The sequence below is a fragment of the Mustelus asterias genome, chromosome 14 (assembly GCF_964213995.1).
Source record: "Mustelus asterias chromosome 14, sMusAst1.hap1.1, whole genome shotgun sequence".
Classification (NCBI taxonomy): Eukaryota; Metazoa; Chordata; class Chondrichthyes; order Carcharhiniformes; family Triakidae; genus Mustelus; species Mustelus asterias.
Window position 1 is genome coordinate 17,279,490 of NC_135814.1, and position 23,874 is coordinate 17,303,363.

The 23,874-nt window shown below is 47.0% G+C and overlaps 1 protein-coding gene across 2 annotated transcripts in view; it reads left to right on the plus strand.

The window, feature by feature from the left end:
- The window catches only part of gli2a (GLI family zinc finger 2a), a 433,016-nt gene that overhangs the window by 228,139 nt on the left and 181,003 nt on the right, over positions 1-23,874 (plus strand). Inside the window, exon 4 of one of the 2 annotated variants that reach the window (XM_078227922.1) lies at positions 565-813. The exons of the other annotated variant lie outside the window; for it this stretch is intronic. Within the exon in view, the coding sequence (XP_078084048.1) occupies positions 565-813 (249 nt within the window). The remainder of the gene's footprint in view (positions 1-564; positions 814-23,874) is intronic. 2 annotated transcript variants of the gene reach the window in all.

Below are 23,874 nucleotides of genomic sequence, written 5' to 3' on the forward strand. Positions count from 1 at the left end.
GCGCCAGGGACCTGGATTCGATTCCGGCCTCAGGTGACTGTGTGGAGTTTGCACATTCTCCCCGTGTCTGCGTGGATTACCTCCGGGTGCTCTGGCTTCCTCCCACCATCCAAAGATGTGCGGGTTAGGTGAATTGGTCATGCTAAATTGCCCCTTAATATTCCAGGGTTAGGGGATTAGCAGGGTAAATGAGTGGGATTATAGGGATAGGGTGGGGGAATGGGCCTGGGTAGGATGCTATGTCGCAGAGTCGGTGCGAACTCGATGAGCTGAATGGCCTCCTTCTGCACGGTGGGGATTGTAGGGATTCTGTGACTCTTAAATTTCCTCAGGGATGGGCAACAAATGCTGGCACTCACATCCCATGAACGAATGAAAAAACTCAAACATTCCAGGAGGGAAATGGTGTGGGAAAAGTATTGAGGTTATTTTGAAAGAAAAAAAAAGATGAATCTATAATAATATGAGGACATTTTGTGGGGTGAAAGGGGACATTGCTGAAGTTTTAATATAGATGCATTAATAAGAGGTAAAAGCTTTGTTGTTTCTCCTTCCTCCACACAGAAGTCGAAAGCCCCTGGCCTGACTATGTAAGAGAGCGCAGGAATGCAATCTCAATGCGGCCACACGGGACAGGGCAGTCCTATTGCAAGATAACGGAAGAGCCGTGCAGCTCCAGTGAAGACTCTAGCTCTTCCTCAAAAATCAAGAACTCTTTGGGCTCGCTGCCGCACGTAACCGAGCAGCAAACTCCCTACCGGGCAGTCTGTTTGTCTGTGGACCCCCGAAATGGCTACATGGACCAACGCTATTGTACGTATCCACACATCTACTCATTTCTGTTTTACACGGAAAGTGCCCCTCAGAGAGTGGGGGGTGGGGTGGGGTGGTAGTTCCACCTGATCATGTAAAATAGTAAATGAGTCAGAAAAGTCACTTTTTTTTTAGACCTGGAGCGTGGCTTTTGTTTGTTTGGTCCACCATTGCCATGTATCATTGTCATTTCATCCGTATCTGACCACTTACCTGATGAAACCATTCATATTAAAAAGTGACTCTGTCATTCCATGTTCAATATTTGCATGCTCTGCTGGTGTCTACTTTATGTTGGAAATTGGCATGTTTCCGTAGGGGCAGGTCAGTGGTGTTCATTGTTGGGCTATTTTTCAACTCCTAGGTGTAATTTATTATAGGATGGTTAGAGGTCAAAGGTATCTTAACCCAGAGCAAGGGTAAGATCTGCAGGGACTGTCTGAGGACATTTGAGTGATGTCTTGGAAGAGACTGGATAAGTATGGCCAATTACTTTATTATCCTTTTGACACATCAAGGGGAAAATAGTTGGCACCGTGTTTGTCTCCGACTGGAAAATTAAGCTTCTTTCTTGAACTTTTCAAAATCAAGGAGGGAGTGGAAATGGTACAAACTTGCAGTTACCTTTAGTAACATGGAAAGCCAAGAGTCACAGCAGAGTTAACTGTTGCAGTGGCAGCGAAAGTGCAGTGTTTCAGGTAAGCTGAATGCGAAATGATTCCTTATGGCAGAAAGAACAGAATCATAGGATGGGGATGGAGAGCGAGAAGGACTGACAAGATTTTCATTTAAGGCCAAGTATTTTTTTTAAAAATATTAATGTTTTAGAAACACTTATGGTCTGTGTTCCAGGAAAAATAAAATTATCACAGCACTTTGAAGGCAAAGAATGTGGTTCACTGATGGCTGTTTATACAGAGTTCCAAAGGAGGAAGTACAGTAAGATAATTCTGTCCCTCCAACATTAAGGAAGGTGAAGCAAAGTGAGTTTCTGTGAGGAACCGGCGGTTTTTTCATGTGGTTCCAAGGGATTAAGTGCAGTTTGGTCCCTCCAAGACTTCCAAAGGAACCTGTCCAGTTCTGTCCTTAAGTTAGTTTCCAGAGGACAAATACAATTCGGCTACTCACTGAACTTCAAAAGATCAAGGGCGGGACTTTTCGACCGCGCTCGCCCCAAAGCCGGAAAATCCTGCCCGAGGTCAATGGAACTTTGCATGGTCCGTGTCCCGCCCGCGATGATTCCCGTGGCGGGGCAGGATGGGGACATTCCAGCCCAAGTGTAGTAACATGCCCAAATGTTAAAGTTAAAGTTTATTTATTAGTGTCACAAGTAGTCTTACATTAACACTGCAGTGGAGTTACTGTGAAAATCCCCTAGTCGCCACACTCCGGCGCCTGTTCGGGTACACTGAGGGAGAATTTAGCATGGCCAATGCACCTAACCAGCATGTCTTTCGGACTGTGGAAGGAAACTGGAGCACTCGGAGGAAACCCATGCAGACATGGGGAGAACATACAGACTCCACGTGTCAGTGACCCAAGCCAGGAATCGAACCCGGTCCATTACAAATCTCAAAAGGTCCAAGTACAATGAGATGTTTCTCTGAGCTATCAGTGTAAGTGAGTGCCATTAACTTCTTCCCATCTAAGTCCCCAGAATAGCACGTGGTGGTGAACTCTTCCAGCCAGATACAAAATGTCCCAGATGATAACTATCATGTAACTTGTTAGTTTGCATTCAGCAGTCTACCCTTCTGGTTCTAGTCAAAATATGTTACATGTAAATAAATATTGCATAATATTCCTCACTTGCCAGTTCTTCTTGTGGAGCTTGAATGAACGTCTCCATGTGTTTCATTTTAAAAAAGATGCAAGCTATCAGAATTTGTGACTCAGGCCTCTCTGGTTCTAAGTTATGGCTGATTTTATTTCTGTTTCAACTTCTCTGCCAGGTCCTGGATTATACTGAGAAAGTCCAAACATGCTTTCTGTGTTTTCCAGTTGCAACCATAGAATCCTTACAGTGCAACAAGAGGCCATTTGACCTGCACTGACTCTCTGAAAGAGCATCCCACCCAGGCCCTCCCCTCCGTCCTATCCCTGTAACCCCATGCATTTGCCATGGCCAATCCACCTAACCCATACATCTTTGGACACTAAGGGGCAATTTATCATGGCCTATCCACCTAACCTGCACATCTTTGGACTGTGGGAGGAAACCCATGCAGACAAAGGAAAATGTGCAAACTCCACACAGTCACCCAAGGCCGGAATTGAACCAGTGTCCATGGTGCTGTGAGGCAGCAGTGCTAAGCACTGTGCCATCGTGCTGCCCCTTTTTTTAACCAGGAAAATGGATGTCTCAATAAGGTCACCTCTCGCTCTTCTAAACTCCAATGAGTACAGGCTGAACCTACTCAACCACTCATCAGAAAATTCTTCCATACGTGGGATCAACCTAGTGAACCTTCTTTGGACTGCCTCCAATTTCCTTAGATAAGTGGCCCAAACCTGTTCTCAGTCTTCCAGGTGTGGCCTAACTATTGTCTTGTACAGTTTTAGCAAAACTCCCCTATGTCTATACTCCATTCCCTTTGAAATAAAGGCCAACATTCCATTTGCCTTTCCTATTACCTTGCATGCTAGCTATTTGTGATTTACGCACTAGGACCACAAATCCCTGATGCTGCAGCTTTCTGCAGTCTTTCTCCATTTAGATAATATTCAGCTCCTTTATTCTTCCCACCAAAGTTGATAACTTCACATTTTCCTACATTATATTCCATCTGCCAAGTTTTTGCCCATTCACTTAACCTGTCTATATCCCTCTGTGGATTCTATTCTCCGACCTCACCTGCGGCCAGAATTATCCAGTCCCACTGCTGTGAATGGAGGCTTATCTGTGCGGCAAATTCGCTAATCTTGCTGGCAGCGGTAGCAGGGCATGCGAAACCGGAGATTTCTGGCCTTTGTGTCATTCCCATCACTTTCCACCTATTTTAGTGTCAACTGCAAACCTGACAATAGTACATTCACTTCCCTCATCCAAGTCAATGAGGAGGAACCAGAAAATCAGAAAGTGATGATAAGAATAAAATTGACAAGTGAGAAATGGGAAACTGAAAGGAACAACACAAATAAGTGATATGTGCAAAAAAATAATGCAGCTGGAACCAAATTCACATTTTTAAAAAAAGGTCCTTATTTTTAGGAATAAGCAGGGGCAAAAAAACACTTGTTGAATCGCTATTACCTCAACATTTATTTACTAGCCTGAATCTTCACTGTAATTCTTATAACCAGGGACTCTAAGCTGAATGGATGTCTGGATCTCTCTCTCTGTCATAGAACCATTGACTCCCCACAGTGCAGAAGAAAGCCATTTGGCCCATCAAGTCTGAATCGACTTACCGAAAGAGCATCCCACCCAGGCCCATCCCCGCCCCCTCTCATAGAACCCCTACGGTGCAGAAGAAGGCCATTTGGCCCATTGAGTCTACACTGACTCTCCGAAAGGGCATTCCACCCAGGCCAACCTCCACCCCCGCCCACTAGCCCCATCCCCATAACCCCGTGGATTGAGCATGGCCAACCCACCCAACCTGCACAGCTTTGGACTGTGGGGGGAAACCCATGCCGACACCTGAGGAATGTGTAAACCCCACACAGATAGTCACCCAAGCTCAGAATCAAAGCCAGATCCCAGGCGCTGTCGGCATTGTGTTCGACTGCTTCCATAAAGGTACCATAAGGAGTAACGCAGCTGAACAATGTTTACAATTCACCAGGTCACTATAGCAGCATTTTAGGGTCATTTATGAAAGAGCAGTACTTAAAATACACTATTAAAGTTGCTTTTTTTTTTGGTATAGCATTTTAAATATAGCCTAGTTTTTTTATGCATCTGTAATATAAATTACCAATGTGGGTAGTTTGTTTTCCAATTGCAAACAGCAGGAGATTGAGAGGGCAATAATCACAGGAGGAGACTGATTACTATACTCTGCAGCGTTTTAAGAATGAGTCCTTTGGTTTCATACACAAAAAAAACACATTAAAATCAAAGCAAATGGACTCCCCACTAAACACGCTGGTGCTGACATGAAATTATGGAATCCCAGCTTGTCTGAAATTCCTCTCCCAGCTAATTTAGTGGAGATGTTAGATCATTTAATAAGCATTTTAGTTAATGGTTTGCGCTAAAGAAAATAACATAATAAATATGAGGAGGTCATTTGGTCCTTCGAGTGTGCTTCACCATTCAGTGAGATCATGGCTGCTACCCCCCCCCCCCCCCCCCCCCCCCCCCGCCCGCACTTCTCTCCCCAAAATCTCTGACTTTAATATACTCATAGAAAACTAGAAGCAAGAGTAGACTATTCGGCCCTTTGAGCCTGCTCCGCCATTAATCTTGATCATGGCTGATCAGCAAATTCAATATCCTAATCCCTCCTTCCCTCCCATATCCCTTGATCCCTTTAGCCCCAAGAGCTATATCTAATTCCTTCTTGAAATCACACAACATTTTGGCCTCAATTACATTCTGGGGTTGTGAATTCCACATCTTCACCCCCCTCTGGGTGAAGAAATTTCTCCTCACCTCAATTCTAAAAGGTTTACCCCTTATCCTCAAGCTATGACCCCTCGTTCCGGACTGCCCCACCATCGGGAACATTCTTTCTGAATCTACCCTGTCCAACCCTGTTAGAATTTTGTAAGTTTCCATGAGATCCCCTCTCACTCTTCTAAACTCCAGTGAGTATAATCCTAACTGACTTAGTGTCTCCTCATATGACAGACCTGCCATCTCAGGAATCAGCCTGGTAAGCCTTCACTGCACTCCCTCTACAGCAAGAGCATCCTTCCACAACCCTCTGAGTGAAGGACTTTCTCCTTATCGCAGTCCTTAATGGCCCTTAAACCTTGCAGATTCCCCAGCCAGAGGGGAACAACTCCTCCGCATCCGCCCTGTCAAGCCACTTAAGAACTTTGTATGTTTTAACTGGATCATTTTGCATCCTGGTGAATATACTCAATCTCTTCTCATAGGACAATCCCCTCATCCCAGGAACTAGTCTAAATCAGAACAGAGGGGAATATTAAATGGAAAGCGAAGGCGGTGGCCTAGTGGTATTATCGCTAGACTGTTAATCCAGAAACTCAGCTAATGTTCTGGGGACCCAGGTTCGAGTCCCGCCACGGCAGATGGTGGAATTTAAATTCAATTTAAAAAATCTGGAATTAAGAATTCATTGATGACCATCCAATGATTGTCAGGAAAACCCATCTGGTTCACTTCCTTTAGGGAAGGAAATCTGCTGGCCTGGCCTATATGTAACTCCAGAGCCACAGCAGATTTCCTTCCCTAAAGGAAGTGAACCAAGGGCAACTAGGGATGGGCAATAAATGCTGGCCAGCCAGCGATGCCCATGTTCCATGAATGAATGAAAGAAAAATGGAAATGTTAAGTGGTTGTGTACCAGTCCCTCAACTGCATCATTTCAGGCTTGATTTCTTGGCTTCTGAGGCCCAGAGCACTTGCCCTTCTCCCATAGGACTTGATTAGTGGTGTTTCAATAGGGCGGCACGGTGGCACAGTGGTTAGCACCGCTGCCTCGCAGTGCCAGGGACCCAGGTTCAATTCCGGCCTTGGATGACTGTGTGGAGTTTGCACATTCTCCCCGTGTCTGCGTGGGTTTCCTCCGGGTGCTCTGGTTTCATCCCACACTCCAAAGATGTGTGGGTTAGGTTGATTGTCCATGCTAAATTGCCCCTTAGTGTCAGGGGGATTAGCGGGGTAAATAAGTTGGGTTACGGGGATAGGGCCTTGGTGGGATTGTGCAGGCTGAATGGCCTCCTTCAGCCCTGTGGGGATTCTATGATTCCATGACCAGCTGCAGGTCCCAATAGGTTTCCCTTTGCCCTCCGACACTCACAGCATTCTCCGTGGGAGAGGGCGCAGTCGGAGAATATCCCCGTTGATGGAATTGGAGATGGGCTTTCTTCTTAATTTGTCTGGATGTGGTTTACAACACTGAAGGGATTGAAACACTCAGTGCAACCCAATCCTAGAGGTTGTGAGGAGTCACGAATGGAGCTGCATTCTTGCGGTTCAAGTATCATATTCACAGAAACATCTTTAATTGGGTTTAATTACACCAAAATAAAGCAGTTTGGTAAATGCGATATGATCGATTGGAATTCCTGCATTTTCTTGGCAAACTTTCCATCCCAACGTCAAGATTTTGTTCTGTAATTAGAAGGATTGCTAAGTGGATCTGTTCATAATTATGTTTTCCGACTGGATCTTGTTGTTGATCTTATTTTGTTTATGCCATTATGATGAAAGCAATGCTGCTGATTTGAGTTAAAGTCTACTCTCAGTTTGCAGTGTTCTGCAGAAATACTGCGCTGTCGATCAATCTCGGAGCTCGCAGGAAGATGCAAAAGGTTTATGGTGTAATTAGTAGCTTCATTGCAATTGTCATTTAGCAAGTCCCCATCCCTCCCATGTCAAACCCATCCTGCCCCTTTCATTCCCCCATCCTGCCCCTTCTTTCCATGATATCTGTCCCACGTCAACCCCATCCCAAATCTGCCATTCTCCCATTCTGAGGCACTATGGTGGGAATTCTCTGGCCGCTCACGCCAGCGGGAGCCAACAGGGCACCCCCTGCCTGCAGGTGTCCCACCGGCATGGGGTGACGTCAATGGGAATTCCTATTGGCAGCGGCAAGACCAGAGAATCCCACTGCTGGCAAACAATGCGGCACCTCCTATCAGCGGGAAACACGCGGCTGGGAAGCTGGAGAATCTCGCCCTATATATTTGGGAAGGTTGTTCCGCAAAACTTGTTTCTCGCACCAGTGGGATCATAGAATCCTGCAGTGCAGAAGGAGGCCATTCGGCCCATCGAGTCTGCACCAACCACAATCCCACCCAGGCCCTATCCCCATAACCCCACACTTTTACCCTGCTAATTCCCTGACACTGGGGTCAATTTAACATGGCCAGTCAACCTAACCACATCTTTTGCACTGTGGGAGGAAACCAGAGCACCCGGAGGAAACCCATGCAGACATGGGGAAAACATGCAAACTCCACACAGACAGTGACCCGAGGTTGGGATTGAACCTGGGTCCCTGGCGCTGTGAGGCAGTAGTGCTAACCATAGTGCCACTGTGAAGCCCGGGATGACAGTTGATTGATTAGATATCCTAAAACTTTATTATTAATAAAACTTTGTTGTGACATTCAGGTATTTAGTGTACACAGTTGCACAGTGGTTAGCATTGCTGCCTCACAGCGCCAGGGACCCGGGTTCAATTCCAGCCTCGGATATCTGTCGGTGTGGAGTTTGCACATTCTCCTCGTGTCTGCGTGGGTTTCCTCCCACAGTCCAAAGACGTGGGTTGGCCATGCTCAATTTTCCCCTGGGGCAGAATTTCCCCATGCAAAGGTCTGTTGACCTCGGGCCGGACTTTCCGCTCTTGGGGCGAGCGCGGCCCTAAAATTCCACCCTAGTGTCTCAAGATGTGTAGGTTAGATGGATTAGCCGTGGTAAACCTGAGGGGTTACGGGGATGAGGGCCGAGGTAAGAAAGATCCTCTGTCAGAGAGTTGGTATTGACTCGATGGGGCCGAATGGCCTCCTTCCGCACTGTAGGCATTCGATGTACCCAGACACCACAATGGGATCATGGATAATGTGCTCGGAATTGCACTGAAATTCCTGCCTTTGCTGTTTTAGGTGGCAACATTAACCCACTTAAAATAAATCGCACCTATTACTCAGCAGCGTAATTTGAAGGCAAAGCTTGAGAGGAGGGCTGGAAAATTGGTGATGTTGGCCGGGGAGAGGGGTGGGGGGTAAGGCAATGTTATATTCCTAGCTGTCTTGCAGTGGGATCAGAAAGGTCTCGCAGTATCCATTTTATGAAACAAATTCCCAGATTAATGAAAAGGGAGTTTCTTAAAACTAACAGCACCAGGCATCTGGTTCATATCTTCCCTGCAAGTCGGAGTACATATCAAACGCTGTGTAGAATTGTAGTGACTCCAGCTCTTTTGAAAAGGTTTTACAGACGACATAAAAATGTTACTTTTTTTTTCAAGTCAATGGGATTTGCTGGTTTCTGAAAGAAAAAATGATGTAGGAGTCTCTGTGTTTATCTAAGTAACATGACCACATTTGGGTCCCACTTGGCTCTTTCCTGTAGTCTGTGCTTGTGTTATTTGTTGTCAAGTTTTATTTATGTTGCAGTTGGCAGATCAGCAAAGCGCTTTTTGGAAGAGTGGACATCGAGGCACTGCGGATTCAGCCTTGCCACTCTCTCATCCTGCTTATTATTTTTCTTTTGAAGTAAGATTGTAAATGCTGCAGCTTTTTATTTGTGTTAGTCTGGGAGATAAAGGCAGAAAAACAAAGGTTCGACGTGGTGGGAAACCATCGCAGACCGATCGGGTAATATCCTCTGAATCCGAGGGGAAGGTGCATTAAAACCGGGCACCTCGATGATGACTCCTTACTTGACAGCTTCCCTGTTTTTCTAATATGTCAAATTCTGGCAAAATTGCTTTAAAAACATCAACCTGAAGCCAAGCACGGTGTGAGTGCGAGCATATTAGGGCGGCACGGTTGTTAGCACTGCTGCCTCACGGTGCCAGGCACCCAGGTTCGATTCCCGGCTTGGGTCACTGTGTGGAGTTTGCACATTCTCACCGTGGGTTTCCTCCGGGTGCTCCGGTTTCCTCCCACAGTCTGAAAGACGTGCTGGTTAGATGCATTGACCCAAACAGGTGCTGGAGTGTGGCGACTAGGGGAATTTCACAGTAACTTCATTGCAGTGTTAATGTAAGCCTTACTTGTGGCTAATAAGTAAACTTTACTTTTTAAGCAGGTGGATGTGCCCTGAGTAAGCAGAGATGTTAAGGCTAAGCATTGACTTAACCCATCTTTTTAAATTCATTTATGGGATGTGGGTGCCGCTGGCTAGGCCAGCATTTATTGCCCATCCCTAGTTGCCCCTGAGAAGATGGTGGTAAGCTGCCTTCTTGAGCCACTGCTGTCCCTGAGATGGACCCATGGTCTCCAGTGCAGTGGGGCAGCATGTAGATTTGGTGTCGTTATACCATTAGCATGACTTTGGGGTTGGGTTGAGCGTCTGCCATGCTGCTGGCTCCCTCTGTGCTCAGCATGTGATTTAGCAAACCTTTTGTTCTTAAAGGCAGTCTGTCCCTTTTAAAAGGAAGCCGTACCGAATAATATTGCTACAATTTAAAACATGGAAAATAGATCGACCAGGGCAGAGAAAGGGTTTCAAGATGACAGATGAGGTACTGTGCTGTATTAGAGGTGGGTGGGAGGAAAGAAGCCATGGTTACGCAGGGTGGGGTGGAGAGGGGCAGTGTGGGCCCAACATTTGCATCGGAGAATGGGCTGTTCTCACACTGCATCATGGAACCAAAAGAAAGTGAGCCAGTAATTATGTCTTACAAATTATTTACTTCGTTCTCCGACCTTGCCCCAGATCACCAACAAGTATTCATGTCACGCTGGCTAATGTCAAAAGACCTCACCCTGGGCAAGCTACCGGAGGACCAGCATCTGTATTACACATGTAGCCCAGCATGAACCCTAATTTTCCAGCAAGGCAGAATGAGAGATGAAAAATTATTCTCCCGCACATTAACTCCAAACCCACCCAACTCCACACTGCTGCCTATCCTAATCCTGCAAGTTCCTGATCTGAATCTGGAGCGAAGTCAGGTCCTGCCCATGGGAGCACGGCACGGTGGCACAGTGGTTAACATTGCTGCCTCACAGCGCCAGGGGCCCAAGCTCAATTCCGGCCTCAGGTCACTGTCTGTGTGGAGTTTGCACATTCTCCCCTTGTCTGCGTGGGTTTCCTCCGGATGCTCCGGTTTCCTCCCACAGTCTAAAGATGTGGGGGTTAGGTGCATTGGCCATGCTAAATTGTCTAGCGAGATTAACAGGGTAAATAGGTGGGGTTAGAGGGATAGGGCCTGGGTGGGATTGTTGTTGGTGCAGGCTTGATGGGCCGAATGGCCTCCTTTTGCACTGGAGGGATTCTATTCTATGATTCTAAGATAAATCAGAGTCACGGAAGTGGGAAAAGCTGGAAATCACTGCAGAAACAATCGAGAAGCCGCAGTGCGGGGAGCGTTTCTGAGTGGGTGAACCAAAATCGGCAAAACGGCCTACCTAACCTCAAATAAACCTGTGCGGTTTTCAACATCTGGGAATCCTTCCTGCCTGCCAGTCACGTGGCATGGACAGAGAACAGGAACCAGAGCGCTCACTGGCACTGCCAGCTGGTGAATTAGTGCTTTAGTGCGTAAAATGTGTTAAAGTAACATTGCAGAGAAATTATTCCTCTGGAAAGATGAATATGCCTGAGCTTTGGTTGAACGATTGGTTTGAGACCAATTGATTCCACAGAGGGAGTTTTCCCATCCCGCCCAACACGGGAATCGTTGAGGGTGAGGGGCGAGCAGTGGAATGGTCCATTGACCTCATGTGGGATTGTACAGTTTTGGGACGAGCGAGGCCGTAAAGTCCCACCCTACATCTTCCAGTCATGAAAATGACAAAAATGACCTCCCTGACTTAGCTCCCTCTGCTGCACACACAAGTAATTACAAACGTATAAGACGCTGCAGCCTCAGGGAGCAGGGAACTATGAGGACAAAAATAAAGTATTTACTTTAAAACAAAATCGCCTTCATATAATTATGAGTGTATAAATGTTTAAACCTGTTTTATGATGTTTCTTTGGTGCATGAATTAATCAGGTTAATATTTCTGCTATAAAAGCATCTAAGCAATCTCAGGAAAGCATGTTAAATCTCTACAGCGATATTCACACAGCAGAATCCCAAGGATTCCATGCAATCTAAATATTTCGGGATGTAAAGTAACTGAATGTCATTAACACTGCTGCCTCACAGCGCCAGGAACCCGGGTTCGATTCCGGTCGTGGGTGACTGTCCATGTGGAGTTTGCACATTCTCCCCGTGTCTGCGTGGGTTTCTTCCAGGTGCTCTGGTTTCCTCCCGCAGTCCGAAAGATGTGCTGGTTAGCTGCATTGGCCGTGCTAAATTCTCCCTCAGTGTTACCCGAACAGGCATGGAAGTGCGGCGACTAGGGAATTTTCACAGTAACTTCATTGCAGTGTTAATGTAAGCCTACTTGTGACACTAATAAAAGAAAGATTGATTGGCCATGATAAATTGCCCTTTAGTGTCAGGGGGATTAGCAGGGTAATAAGTGGGACTATGGGGATAGGGCCTGGGTGGGATTGTTGTCGGCGCTGGCTCGATGGGCCGAGTGGCCTCCTTCTGCGCTGTAGAGATTCTGTGGTTCTATGAATGTAAAATGTGGCTGTGTATCAGCTGTGGTTCAGTCAGCCGCACTCTCACCTTTGAACAGCAGGTTCTGAGATCAAGACCCATTGCAGAGACCTGAGCACAGAAGATCTCAGTGGAGCACTGAGGGAGTGCTGCACACTCAGATGTGCCCCATCTGCCCTCTTGGGTTGAGCAGCTGTAATGTTCTCCGTGCTGTCCTGGGTGACACTTATTCCTCAACAACATCCTGACAGGACCGTGTTAGCTGGTCATTATTGCAGTGATGCTTGCGGGAGCTTGCTATGCATAAATTGGCTGCTAATGTTTCCTACGTTACAACATGTGCTCGCAATTCAGTGGGACATCTTGTAGCCACGAAAGGTGATATTTTAAATGTCGATCTTTCAATGCCAGTGCAATAACCTGAGGGCGGCATATGGCACAGTGGAAGCGGCACGGTGGCACAGTGGTTAGCACTGCTGCCTCACAGCGCCAGGAACCCAGGTTCAATTCTGATCTCAGGTGACTGCCTGTGTGGAGTTTGCACATCCTCCCCGTGTCTGCGTGGGTTTCCTCCGGGTGCTGCGGTTTCCTCCCACACTTTAAAGATGCGCGGGTTAGGTTGATTGGCCATGCTAAGTTGCTCCTTAGTGTCAGGGGGATTAGCAGGGTAAATATGTGGGGTTACGGGAATAGGGCCTGGGTGGGATTGTTGTTGGTGCAGACTCGATGGGCTGAATGGCCTCCTTCTGCACTGTAGGGATTCTATGGATAATTGCATTGGTGCTCTGTAGTCACACACTGCAGCCTTAAGAGTTCAACCCCAAAAAGGCGACTCACGATCCGTAATTAATCGACTCCCAAGCAGCACACCATCCTGTCTGAAGCTTGTGAAACCAGTTGGTTGTGCCTGCCACAGCGACATTCCAGTTATTTTCTTCTGCTGCCTCAGAAATGGAATATCGACTGCATTATTCATAAAGCAGGTTGGCTGAGTTTAGTGATGATGAATGGGTTCAAAGAAGAGGTTTTTTTTCTGCGTCAGCGTCAGGGCTGATGGAAGGAGACCTGGCAGAAGATTTGTTAACATGCTTAATGTCTGTGGTTACTGTCACCCATCCACAGTTAGCTCGCAGGCACTGCGATTCTTCACAGCGATTCTCCCTTTGCTGTGCAGCCCCGCGACGTGACAGCAACTGAAGCGAGCCCATTAATTTGGGGGATGAAATATGCATGCTGCTGATAGATAGTGCTTGTGATCCTTTGGTTATCTAATGAGAAATCTGTTGTGTCAAGAGGTCTTGGGCAAATGGGACTGAGGGTTGTGTTGCCAGAGTTTGATTTAGAGGACTGGAGGATATGGCAAAGCCGGAACTTAAGAAAAAGCTTCTAACATCACTGAGTGAACATCACTGAGTGTCATATTAGAAAAAACAAAGTATTCAAATGATTTCCTTGGCTTCTTCTCTTGGCGCTTTCTTTTTGTTGTTGCGCTGACCAAGGTGGGGAATATTGGTACAGTGTAACGTCCTCCATTACAGAAACCTCGTGTCAGCACGGAGCAGGACAAGATGTCGAATAAAACTTTCTCTCCACTGGCTGAACAATCTACTTTAGCTCCAGTTTCGAAAGAGCACTTCCACACTACCAGTTTGCAATTCTCTTACCTGTCATCCTGTGGCTAGTCCGGGTGACTGGGGAGTCAGTTAGCTCAGTCGGTTGGACGGCTGGGTGGTGATGCAGAGCGACGCTAACAGCATGGGTTCAATCCCCGTACCAGCTGAGGTTGTTCATGAAGACCCCGCTTTCTCAACATTGCCCCGTGCCTGAGATATGTGGTGATCCTCAGGTTAAATCACTTGCCCCTTTGAGGGGGAGAGCAGCCTGTGGCCCTCTGGGACTATGGAGACTTTACCTTAGTCCAGTGATACTGAGTGGCAGTTCGCACTCCATCCTCACACCCACAAGGAGCTGGATTGATGCCCATTTTATATATTTTCGGGTACAGCCAGGAGATTGACCTACAATATTTCATAGAATCCTACAGTGCAGAAGGAGGCCATTTGGCCCATCGAGTCTGCACCGACCACAATCCCACCCAGGCCCCATCACCATAACCCCATGCATTTACCCCAGCAAGTCCCCCTGACACTATGGGGCAATTTAGCATGGCCAATTTACTTAACCTGCACATCTTTAGACTGCGGGAGGAAACCGGAGCACCCGGAGGAAACCCACGCAGACACGGGGAGAGTATGCAAACTCCACACAGATAGAACAAAGAACAGTACAGCACAGGAAACAGGCCCTTCGACCCTCCAAGCCTGTGCCGCTCCTTGGTCCAACTAGACCAATCGTTTGTATCCCTCCATTCCCAGGCTGCTCATGTGACTATCCAGGTAAGTCTTAAACGATGTCAGCGTGCCCGCCTCCACCACCCTACTTGGCAGCGCATTCCAGGCCCCCACCACCCTCTGTGTAAAAAACGTCCCTCTGATGTCTGAGTTATACTTCGCCCCTCTCAGCTTGAGCCCGTGACCCCTCGTGATCGTCACCTCCGACCTGGGAAAAAGCTTCCCACTGTTCACCCTATCTATACCCTTCATAATCTTGTATATCTCTATTAGATCTCCCCTCATTCTCCGTCTTTCCAAGGAGAACAACCCCAGTCTACCCAATCTCTCCTCATAGCTAAGACCCTCCATACCAGGCAACATCCTGGTAAACCTTCTCTGCACTCTCTCCAATGCCTCCACGTCCTTCTGGTAGTGCGGCGACCAGAACTGGACGCAGTACTCCAAATGCGGCCTAACCAGCGTTCTATACAGCTGCATCACCAGACTCCAGCTTTTATACTCTATACCCCGTCCTATAAAGGCAAGCATACCATATGCCTTCTTCACCACCTTCTCCACCTGTGTTGCCACCTTCAAGGATTTGTGGACTTGCACACCTAGGTCCCTCTGTGTTTCCATACTCCTGATGACTCTGCCATTTATTGTATAACTCCTCCCGACATTATTTCTTCCAAAATGCATCACTTCGCATTTATCCGGATTAAATTCCATCTGCCACCTCTCCGCCCAATTTTCCAGCCTATCTATATCCTGCTGTATTGCCCAACAATGCTCTTCGCTATCCGCAATTCCAGCCATCTTCGTGTCATCCGCAAACTTGCTGATTACACCAGTTACACCTTCTTCCAAATCATTTATATATATCACAAATAGCAGAGGTCCCAGTACAGAGCCCTGCGGAACACCACTGGTCACAGACCTCCAGCCAGAAAAAGACCCTTCGACCACTACCCTCTGTCTCCTATGGCCAAGCCAGTTCTCCACCCATCTAGCCACTTCTCCTTGTATCCCATGAGCCTTAACCTTCTTAACCAACCTGCCATGTGGGACTTTGTCAAATGCCTTACTGAAATCCATATAGACGACATCCACGGCCCTTCCTTCATCAACCGTTTTTGTCACTTCCTCAAAAAACTCCACCAAATTTGTAAGGCACGACCTCCCTCTTACAAAACCATGCTGTCTGTCACTAATGAGATTGTTCCGTTCTAAATGCACATACATCCTGTCTCTAAGAATCCTCTCCAACAACTTCCCTACCACGGACGTCAAGCTCACCGGCCTATAATTTCCTGGGTTATCCCTGCTACCCTTCTTAAACAACGGGACCACATTCGCTATCCTCCAATCCTCAGGGACCTCACCCGTGTCCAAAGAAGCGACAAAGATTTCCGTCAGAGGCCCAGCAATTTCACCTCTCGTCTCCCTGAGCAGTCGAGGATAGATGCCATCAGGCCCTGGGGCTTTGTCAGTTTTAATGTTCCCTAAAAAACCTAACACTTCCTCTCTTGTAATGGAGATTTTCTCTAACGGGTCAACACCTCCCTCCGAGACACTCCCGGTTAACACGCCCCTCTCCTTCGTGAATACCGATGCAAAGTATTCATTTAGGATCTCCCCTATTCCCTTGGGTTCTAAGCATAATTCCCCTCCTTTGTCCCTGAGAGGTCCGATTTTCTCCCTGACAACTCTTTTGTTCCTAACGTATGAATAGAATGCCTTAGGATTCTCCTTAATCCTGCCTGCCAAGAACATCTCGTGACCTCTTTTTGCCCTTCTAACTCCCTGTTCGAGTTCTTTCCTACTCTCTCTGTATTCCATCAGAGCTCCATCTGTTTTCAGTTGCCTGGACTTAACGTACGCCTCCCTTTTCATTTTAATCAGATCCTCAATTTCCCTGGTTATCCACGGCTCTCGAATCCTACCTTTCCTATCTTTCCTTTTTACAGGCACATGCCTATCCTGCAGCCTTATCAATAGTTCCTTAAAAGACTCCCACATGCCAGACGCGGACTTACCCTCGAACATCCTCTCCCAATCAACATCCACCAATTCCTGCCTAATCCGGCTATAGTCAGCCTTCCCCCAATTTAACACCCTGCCCGTAGGACAGCACTCATCCTTGTCCCAAGCCGGGAATCAATCCCGGGTCCCTGGTGCTGTGAGGCAGCAGTGCTAACCACTCTGCCAGTGTGCCGCTCCTAAATTTCATCACTCCATTTTTTACTAGATCCAACCCCAGCTCTTAGAGTTGTAAAGTCAATATATAACATACTGAACCAGAACCATTTCACTCACAGAAATATATGGAGAGTGCTTCACGAAAACGCAATGTTCGGCCTCACCAGTCTATATGTCGGCATTAAGCCTCCATGCAAGCAAATAGTTCCTGTCACACTTACTCATCCTGTTCCCATATCTGTTCATTTTCTCCATCCACCTGTCCTAGCTAATCGTGAATGTTGACATAGCTTTTTTGTCTCAACCACCAACTCTGGAAGTGAATTCCACAGCCTTATAAATCTCTGAGTATAAAATTCTCTTCTGTCCTCCCTTCTAAATATCTACAATTAACCTTGAATCTATGACCCCTTGTTCTTGATCCTGAAGCTACTGGAAACAGCCTGCTTCTATCTACCTTGACCCATCATCCTCTCATCATTTTAAACGTCGCTATCCTGTCAGCCAGTGCTCTGGATTGTTCGACCGGAAATAAATAAGGCTGGCAGGCAAGGAAGAACTGTAAAATCGAGTGGGATTGTTGGGGTGAAAGGGTAGGGTGTAATGCCCATTGCCTTCCAACCTCTGCTGATGATTTACAACCTGCCCACCCTTCGGTCAATTAATGGCCACTTCAGCTCCTCTCTCCTCTTGGGCACCATTCCACCTATCGAGGCCACCCAGTAAAAGACTGGGAGCCTCCCTGCGGATTTGGAGGGTTGCTCCTGATTGGGCATGTGGTGGAAACAGCTTCCCCCCATGGGAGACTGTTACCTCCTCGCTCCACCTACCTCCCCCCCCTCCCCCCCGCTCCACCCCCTCCTGCCTCACCATTGACCCCCCCCCACCCAACCCTCACTTGGGCTTCCCTGATTGACCCCAGAGAACCCCCACCTCAGAGACCCCCGACTCCACTTACCTTTACTCCCGGTCTCCTCAGTGGTCTAGTACCTGCTGTAGCCCCAGCAGTGGCCACGGATCCTGGTGACGCTGCTGGAAATGAGGAGCTGCTGACCGTCTGAGGGGACATGTTGTTGCAGAGGGGCAGAAGTCACAGGCTGCAGGCAACTCACTGCCTGAATGATATAAAATCTAACTGTGGCTTCCAGGGTCGGCAAAGAATCATAGAAACCCTATAGTGCAGAAGGAAGTCATTTGGTCCATTGAGTCTGCACCGACAATGATCTCACCTAGGCCCTCTCCCCGCAACCCCACATATTTACCCTGCTAATCCCTCTAACCTTCGCATCCTGTGACACTAAAAGGCAATTTAGCATGGCCAATACACCTAACGCGCGCATCTTTGGACTGTGGGAGGAAACCCACGCAGACACATGGAGAACGTGCAAACTCCACGGCCAGTGACCCAAGCCGGGAAGCTGTGAGGCAGCAGTGCTAGCCACTGTGCCACTGTGCTGTCAGAGGTGGGCTTACACCTCTATAGCCCCCCCAGTACCCTGCCTTTCTGCCTGTGGGAAGAGCACAACCTCCTCAATTCTGGAGTTCATATCAGCCATCTAAACATCTGAGTGGGATTGTAAAGCTGCCAGATGTTGTATAGTGCACCATGCTGATACTCCATTGCCCTGTGCTCTTTACCTGGTCAGCTGGGCGACTTTAACAAATACAGCAGCTAAACCTGTTGTCCCAGGTTTCCTTGATGAGTATCTGCAACTGTCGCAGCTGAGAAGTTTCAAACATGTTTGAGTTATGTGATTAGCAATGTCTGTTTTTTACAGTGGCAGAGTGGTTAGCACTGCTGCCTCACAGTGCCAGAGACCTGGGTTTGATTCCCGCTTGGCTCACCGTCTGTGCAGGGTCTGCATGTTCTCCCTGTCATAGAGTCATAGAGGTTTACATAAGAACATAAGAAATAGGAGCAGGAGTAGGCCATCTAGCCCCTCGAGCTTGCCCCGCCATTCAGTAAGATCATGGCTTTACAGCATGGAAACAGGCCCTTCAGCCCAACTTGTCCATGCCCCCCTTTTTTTTAATCCCCTAAGCTAGTCCCAATTGCCCGCATTTGGGCCATATCCCTCTATGCCCATCTTACCCATGTAACTGTCTAACCGTCTGCATGGGTTTCCTCCGGGTGCTCTGGTTTCCTCCCACAGTCCGAAAGATTGTTAGGTGCATTGGCCATGCTAAATTCTCCCTCAGTGTACCCCAACAGGCGCCGGAGTGTGGTGACTAGGGGATTTTCACAGTAACTTAATTGCAGTGTTAATGTAAGCCTACTTGTGACACTAATAAATAAACTTTAAAAAAACTTAAACCTGGAGTATTTGATGATATTGCCCTTAATCCTTTACGGAAACATGATACTGATAGATTTTATATGTAAACATGCGCTTATCCATGATGTTCTCTTTTCCATCGTGACTCTGTTTATCTGTATTCACCTTGATCCAGTAGAAGACAAAGAGCTGTCCAAGTACAATGGTCTTAAACTGGGGTCCTTTCTGTTAGGGCAGGGGTGGGGGGTGCTAGGTATGAGAGGGGGTGAGGACTGTGAGGACAGGTTAGGGTTATGAGGAGAGGTGAAGACTGTGATGGGGGTTAGGGTTGTGTGGAGGGCTGAGGGGGTGAGGTTTGTGAGGGGGGAGTGAGGGCTGTGAGGGGGGTGAGAGGGTGAGGGTTGTGAGAGGGTGAGGAGGTGAGGGTGTGAAGGTTGTGAGAGGGTGAGGGTTGTGAGGGTGTAAGGGGGTGAGGGTTCTGAGGGGGGTCAGAGTTGTGAGGGGGGAATACTGTAAGGGGGGTCTGGAGGCTGAGGGTTGTGAGGGGGTGAGGGCTGTGACGAGGGTGTGGGGTTTGTGTGGGGGTGAGGGTTGTGAGGGGAGTGTGGACTGTGAGGTGGGTGAGACTTCTTAAGGGGGGAGATGAGGACTGTGAGAGGGTGGTGAGGTTTGTGAGGGGGGAGATGAGGACTGTGAGAGGGTGGTGAGGTTTGTGAGGGGGGAATGAGGACTGTGAGAGGGTGGTGAGGTTTGTGAGGGGGGAATGAGGACTGTGAGAGGGGTGAGGGTTGTGAGAGGGTATTAGGGTTGTGAGAGGGGTGAGGGTTGTGAGGGGGGGGGGGTGCAAGAGGTTGCAGATTTTTCTCTGTCAGTGTTTAGATTTTTATGTTTTTCTGTAATTGTTAACTTACTCAGACATTATCTCTGTCATTGAAGTTTAATGAAAAACATTTTCTATGATATTAGCACTGGAATGATGATGTCTTTCCAAAGATAGGACAGGGCTGACAGCCAGTGTATGTTAGTCTTTGTGATGTTTGAAACTTTAGTGTCTTACTGCTGAACGTTGTGCTTGAATATCCAGAGCCATCTTCTGGGTGAGATCGAACGACAGTAGAATAACAACCGTTAGGTAGGTTGCTCGGCGAGACTGGGCTGTCCACCTTTGAGAGAGCAGCTCGAGAGGAGATTTGATAAGAGACATTCAAAATCAAAGGATCTGGGCAAGAGTAGATGGGGAAAAACCGTTCCCATTGGTGGAAGGATAGAGAAGCTGATGACACTGGGTTAGGATGAGTAACAAATGAAGCAATGGAGACATGAGGAAAAGCTCCTTTTAAACAGTGAGTGGTTATGATCTGGGAAGCACGGCCTGAGAGTGTGCTGGAGGCAGATTTAATCGTGGGCTTCAGAAGAGAATTATATGATTATCTGAAGGGGAAAAATTTGCAAGACTACGGGGGAAAGGTAGCGGAATGGCACTAGACGAAATGCTTGTGAAAAGAGACAGCATGGGTGCAATGGGCCAAATAGCCTCCCACTATGCTCTAACCATTCTCATACAAACAGACATACGAAAATATTTCTTCGAAACTGGAGTCGGCTCCTCGAGCCTGCTCTGTCATTCAGTAAGATCATGGCTGATCTGATTGTAACCTCAACCCCATATTCCTGCCTACCCCCTGATAACCTTTCACCCCCTGGCTTATCAAGAATCTAGCTAGCTCTGCTTTCAAAATATTCAAAGACTCTGCTTCCACTGTCTTTTGAGGAAGAGAACTCCAGAGACTCACAACCTTCTGAGAGAATAAATTTCTCCTCAACTCCGTCTTAAATGAGTGATCCCTTATTTTTAAACAGTGGCCCCTAGTTCTGGATTCTTCCAAAAAAGGAAACATCCTCTCCACATCCACCCTGTCAATGTCCCTCAGGATCTTAAAGGTTTTGATCAAGTCGCGACTTACTGTTTAAACTCTAGTTAATACAAACCTAACCTCTCCAACCTTTTCTCGCAGTCTTGTAAACCTTCTCCGAACTGCTTCTAATGCATTTACATTTTTCCTCAAATAAGGAGACCAATACTGTACACAATTACAGATGTGGCCTCACCAATACCCTGTACAACTGAAACATAACCTCCCTATTTTTGTATTCAATCCCCCTCACAAGAGGCAATAACATTCTATTAGCTTTCCTAATCACTTGCTGTACCTGTATACTAGCCTTTTGTGATTCATACACTCGGATACCAGATCCCTCTGCAGCTCAGAGCTCTGCAACCTCTCACCATCTAGATAATAAGCTTTTTCACACTTGCGGCCAAATGGACGGTTTCACATTTGCCCTCGCTATGTTCCAGTTGCCAGATCTTTGCCCACTCTTTTAACCATTCCCTTTGTAGCCTCCTCTTTATAGTTTACTTTCCCACCTATCCTTGTATCATCAACAAATTTAGCAAACATACCTTCAGTCCTTTCATCCAAGTCATTGATATAAATTGTAAATGAGTTGAGGCTCCAGCATTGATCCTTGTGGCACTCTCACTGCTCCAGAATTCCCAGTGAATAGCTTGACTTAAAGGGAATGATGGTCGGAGAGTCACTGCTACAGTAGTGCCACTCTGACTCCAACCTGCTCTCCCTTTCCAAGCTGGGAAAGTAGAATCACTGAATTTACCATAGCGGGGTCAGATATCTTAAAAGGGTTAAGTTGTGTTTGCTTGGACTTGATCTCAATACCTTTCAAGTACAATTGTGTGCAATCAGCTCATGAAAAGGGCTTTATGTGGTTCCCGAATGCATTTCTTTTTAAAGCCATGTTTAAAAATAAAATATTTTCGACAGTACCCTGCTCTTGTACAATGAGAAAGGTGGACTGGAGTGAAAGTATCTGCTGGGTCAGTGAATGTACTTCAGTACTCAGAAACCAGGCGGGTACCAGCAGGTAACATAATTCACATTAAAAGAGGAGGCAGCTAGCGTTATAAACTGGAAAGCAAGGGATGAAGACTGACTAGGCATGGCTTGAATGGATCATTTCCACAGGGAGGCACATGGCACACATTCCTAATCAGATCAGGTGAACTGTGGTTCCAACTGTCTCAGTCACGGAGTTGCAAAGATTGATAGAACTTGGGAATAAATGTGGAGGAAGTGTGTAAACTAGCAAACTTTTCAAAGGTTGAACTGCCAATTAGCCTGAATGAACACTTGCTAAAATAAGGCTTTTGTAGTCTTTGAAAATAGATGCCAGTCAGTGAGCGAGTCCTATCTTTTGATGAGGAATAAAATTCTCATTAGGATAAGAAATTCTGTAGAATATCTATCAGATTGATCGCTCCATTTAGTTCAAGAACATAAGAAATGGGAGCAAGGGGAAGTCATTTGCTCCTTCAAGCCTTGTCCGCCATTCAACCAATCATGGCTGATCTTCCGCTTTAACTCCACCTTTCCTCACGATCCCCACATTCCTTAATTCCCCGAAAATCTATCGACCTCAGTCTGGGCAGCGAATTCCCAAAATTCACGAGCCTTTGAGTGAAGAGGCACAGTGGTTAGCATTGCTGTCTCACAGCGCCGGGGATCCGGGTTTGACTCACTGTCTGTGCGGAGTCTGCATGTTCTCTCCGTGTCTGCGTGGGTTTCCTCCGGCTGTCCCGGTTTCCTCCCAAAGTCCGAAAGTTGTGCTGGTTAGGTGCATTGGCCATGCTAAATTCTCCCTCAGTGTACCCGAACAGGTGCCGGAGTGTGGCGACCAGGGGATTTTCACAGTAACTTCTTTGCAGTGTTAATGTAAGCCTACTTGTGACACTAATAAATAAACTTTAAAACTTTAAAGAAATTTCTCCTGATCTCCGTCCTAAATGGCTAATGCCTTATTCTGAGACTGTGGGGGGAATTTTCCTGTCCCGCCCGGGAATCGTAGCGAGCGGGTGGGGCGGGCCATGCAAAGGACCTCGGACAGAACTTTCCGGTTTTGGAACGAGCGCGGCTGGAAAATTCCACCCTGCGACTCTGTGTTCAGGATCTATCAGTCAGCCATGTTTAAGTGCTTCTCTGTGCTAATTTTTGTCTGTTCTGACTTATCCATCTTGTTAAGTGGCTAACCCTTATCTTCTTTTATTATTTGGAGTGGTGGCTAAAATGAAGTTGGAAGTGCCAGCGACCAGTACAACCAATGGAATGAGTCAGTCGGCACTCTGCTAACCACAAAAAAACTGGAAGAGGCGGAATAAATTACCTCAGACTTTTAACATTTTTGCCTTTCACTTTTTATCATTGTGCAATCATCAGCGCAAAGTCAAAATATGCTGTCTCAGATAGCCTGGAATTAAATAAGGGAGCATACACATTGAATCTCATATTGATGTTGTTCAAATGAAGCAGGGACTGGAAGATAAAATAAAGTAAATAAATTCTCAGGATGCTGGCAATGCCGTCATTTGTGTTGAGAAACAGGTGGTGGATCTTTCTGAACCACCACAGTTTGATACAATGGAGTGGCTTGTATTTTTTTGTTCAGGGGATGTGAGCGTGGCTGGCTAGGATTTATTGCCAACATTTATTGGCCATCTCTGAGTTGCTCGCTTGGCCATTTCAGAAGGGCAGTTAAGAGTCAAGTGTGGATCTGGAGTCACATGTGGGTAGGGGTGGCAGATTTCCTTCCCTGAAGGACGTTAGTGAACCAGATGTTTTTTTTTCACATGGTCATCATTTCATTCTTTCAATTTCAGATTTTTATTGAATTCAAATTTCACCATCAAACCCGGGTCCACAGATTTCGCTCTGGGTCCCTGGATTACTAGTCCAGTGAGAATACAGCCACACCACCGCCAACCCCATATTGTTCAGCTACTTGAGAGGGGAGTTAGGTATTGAG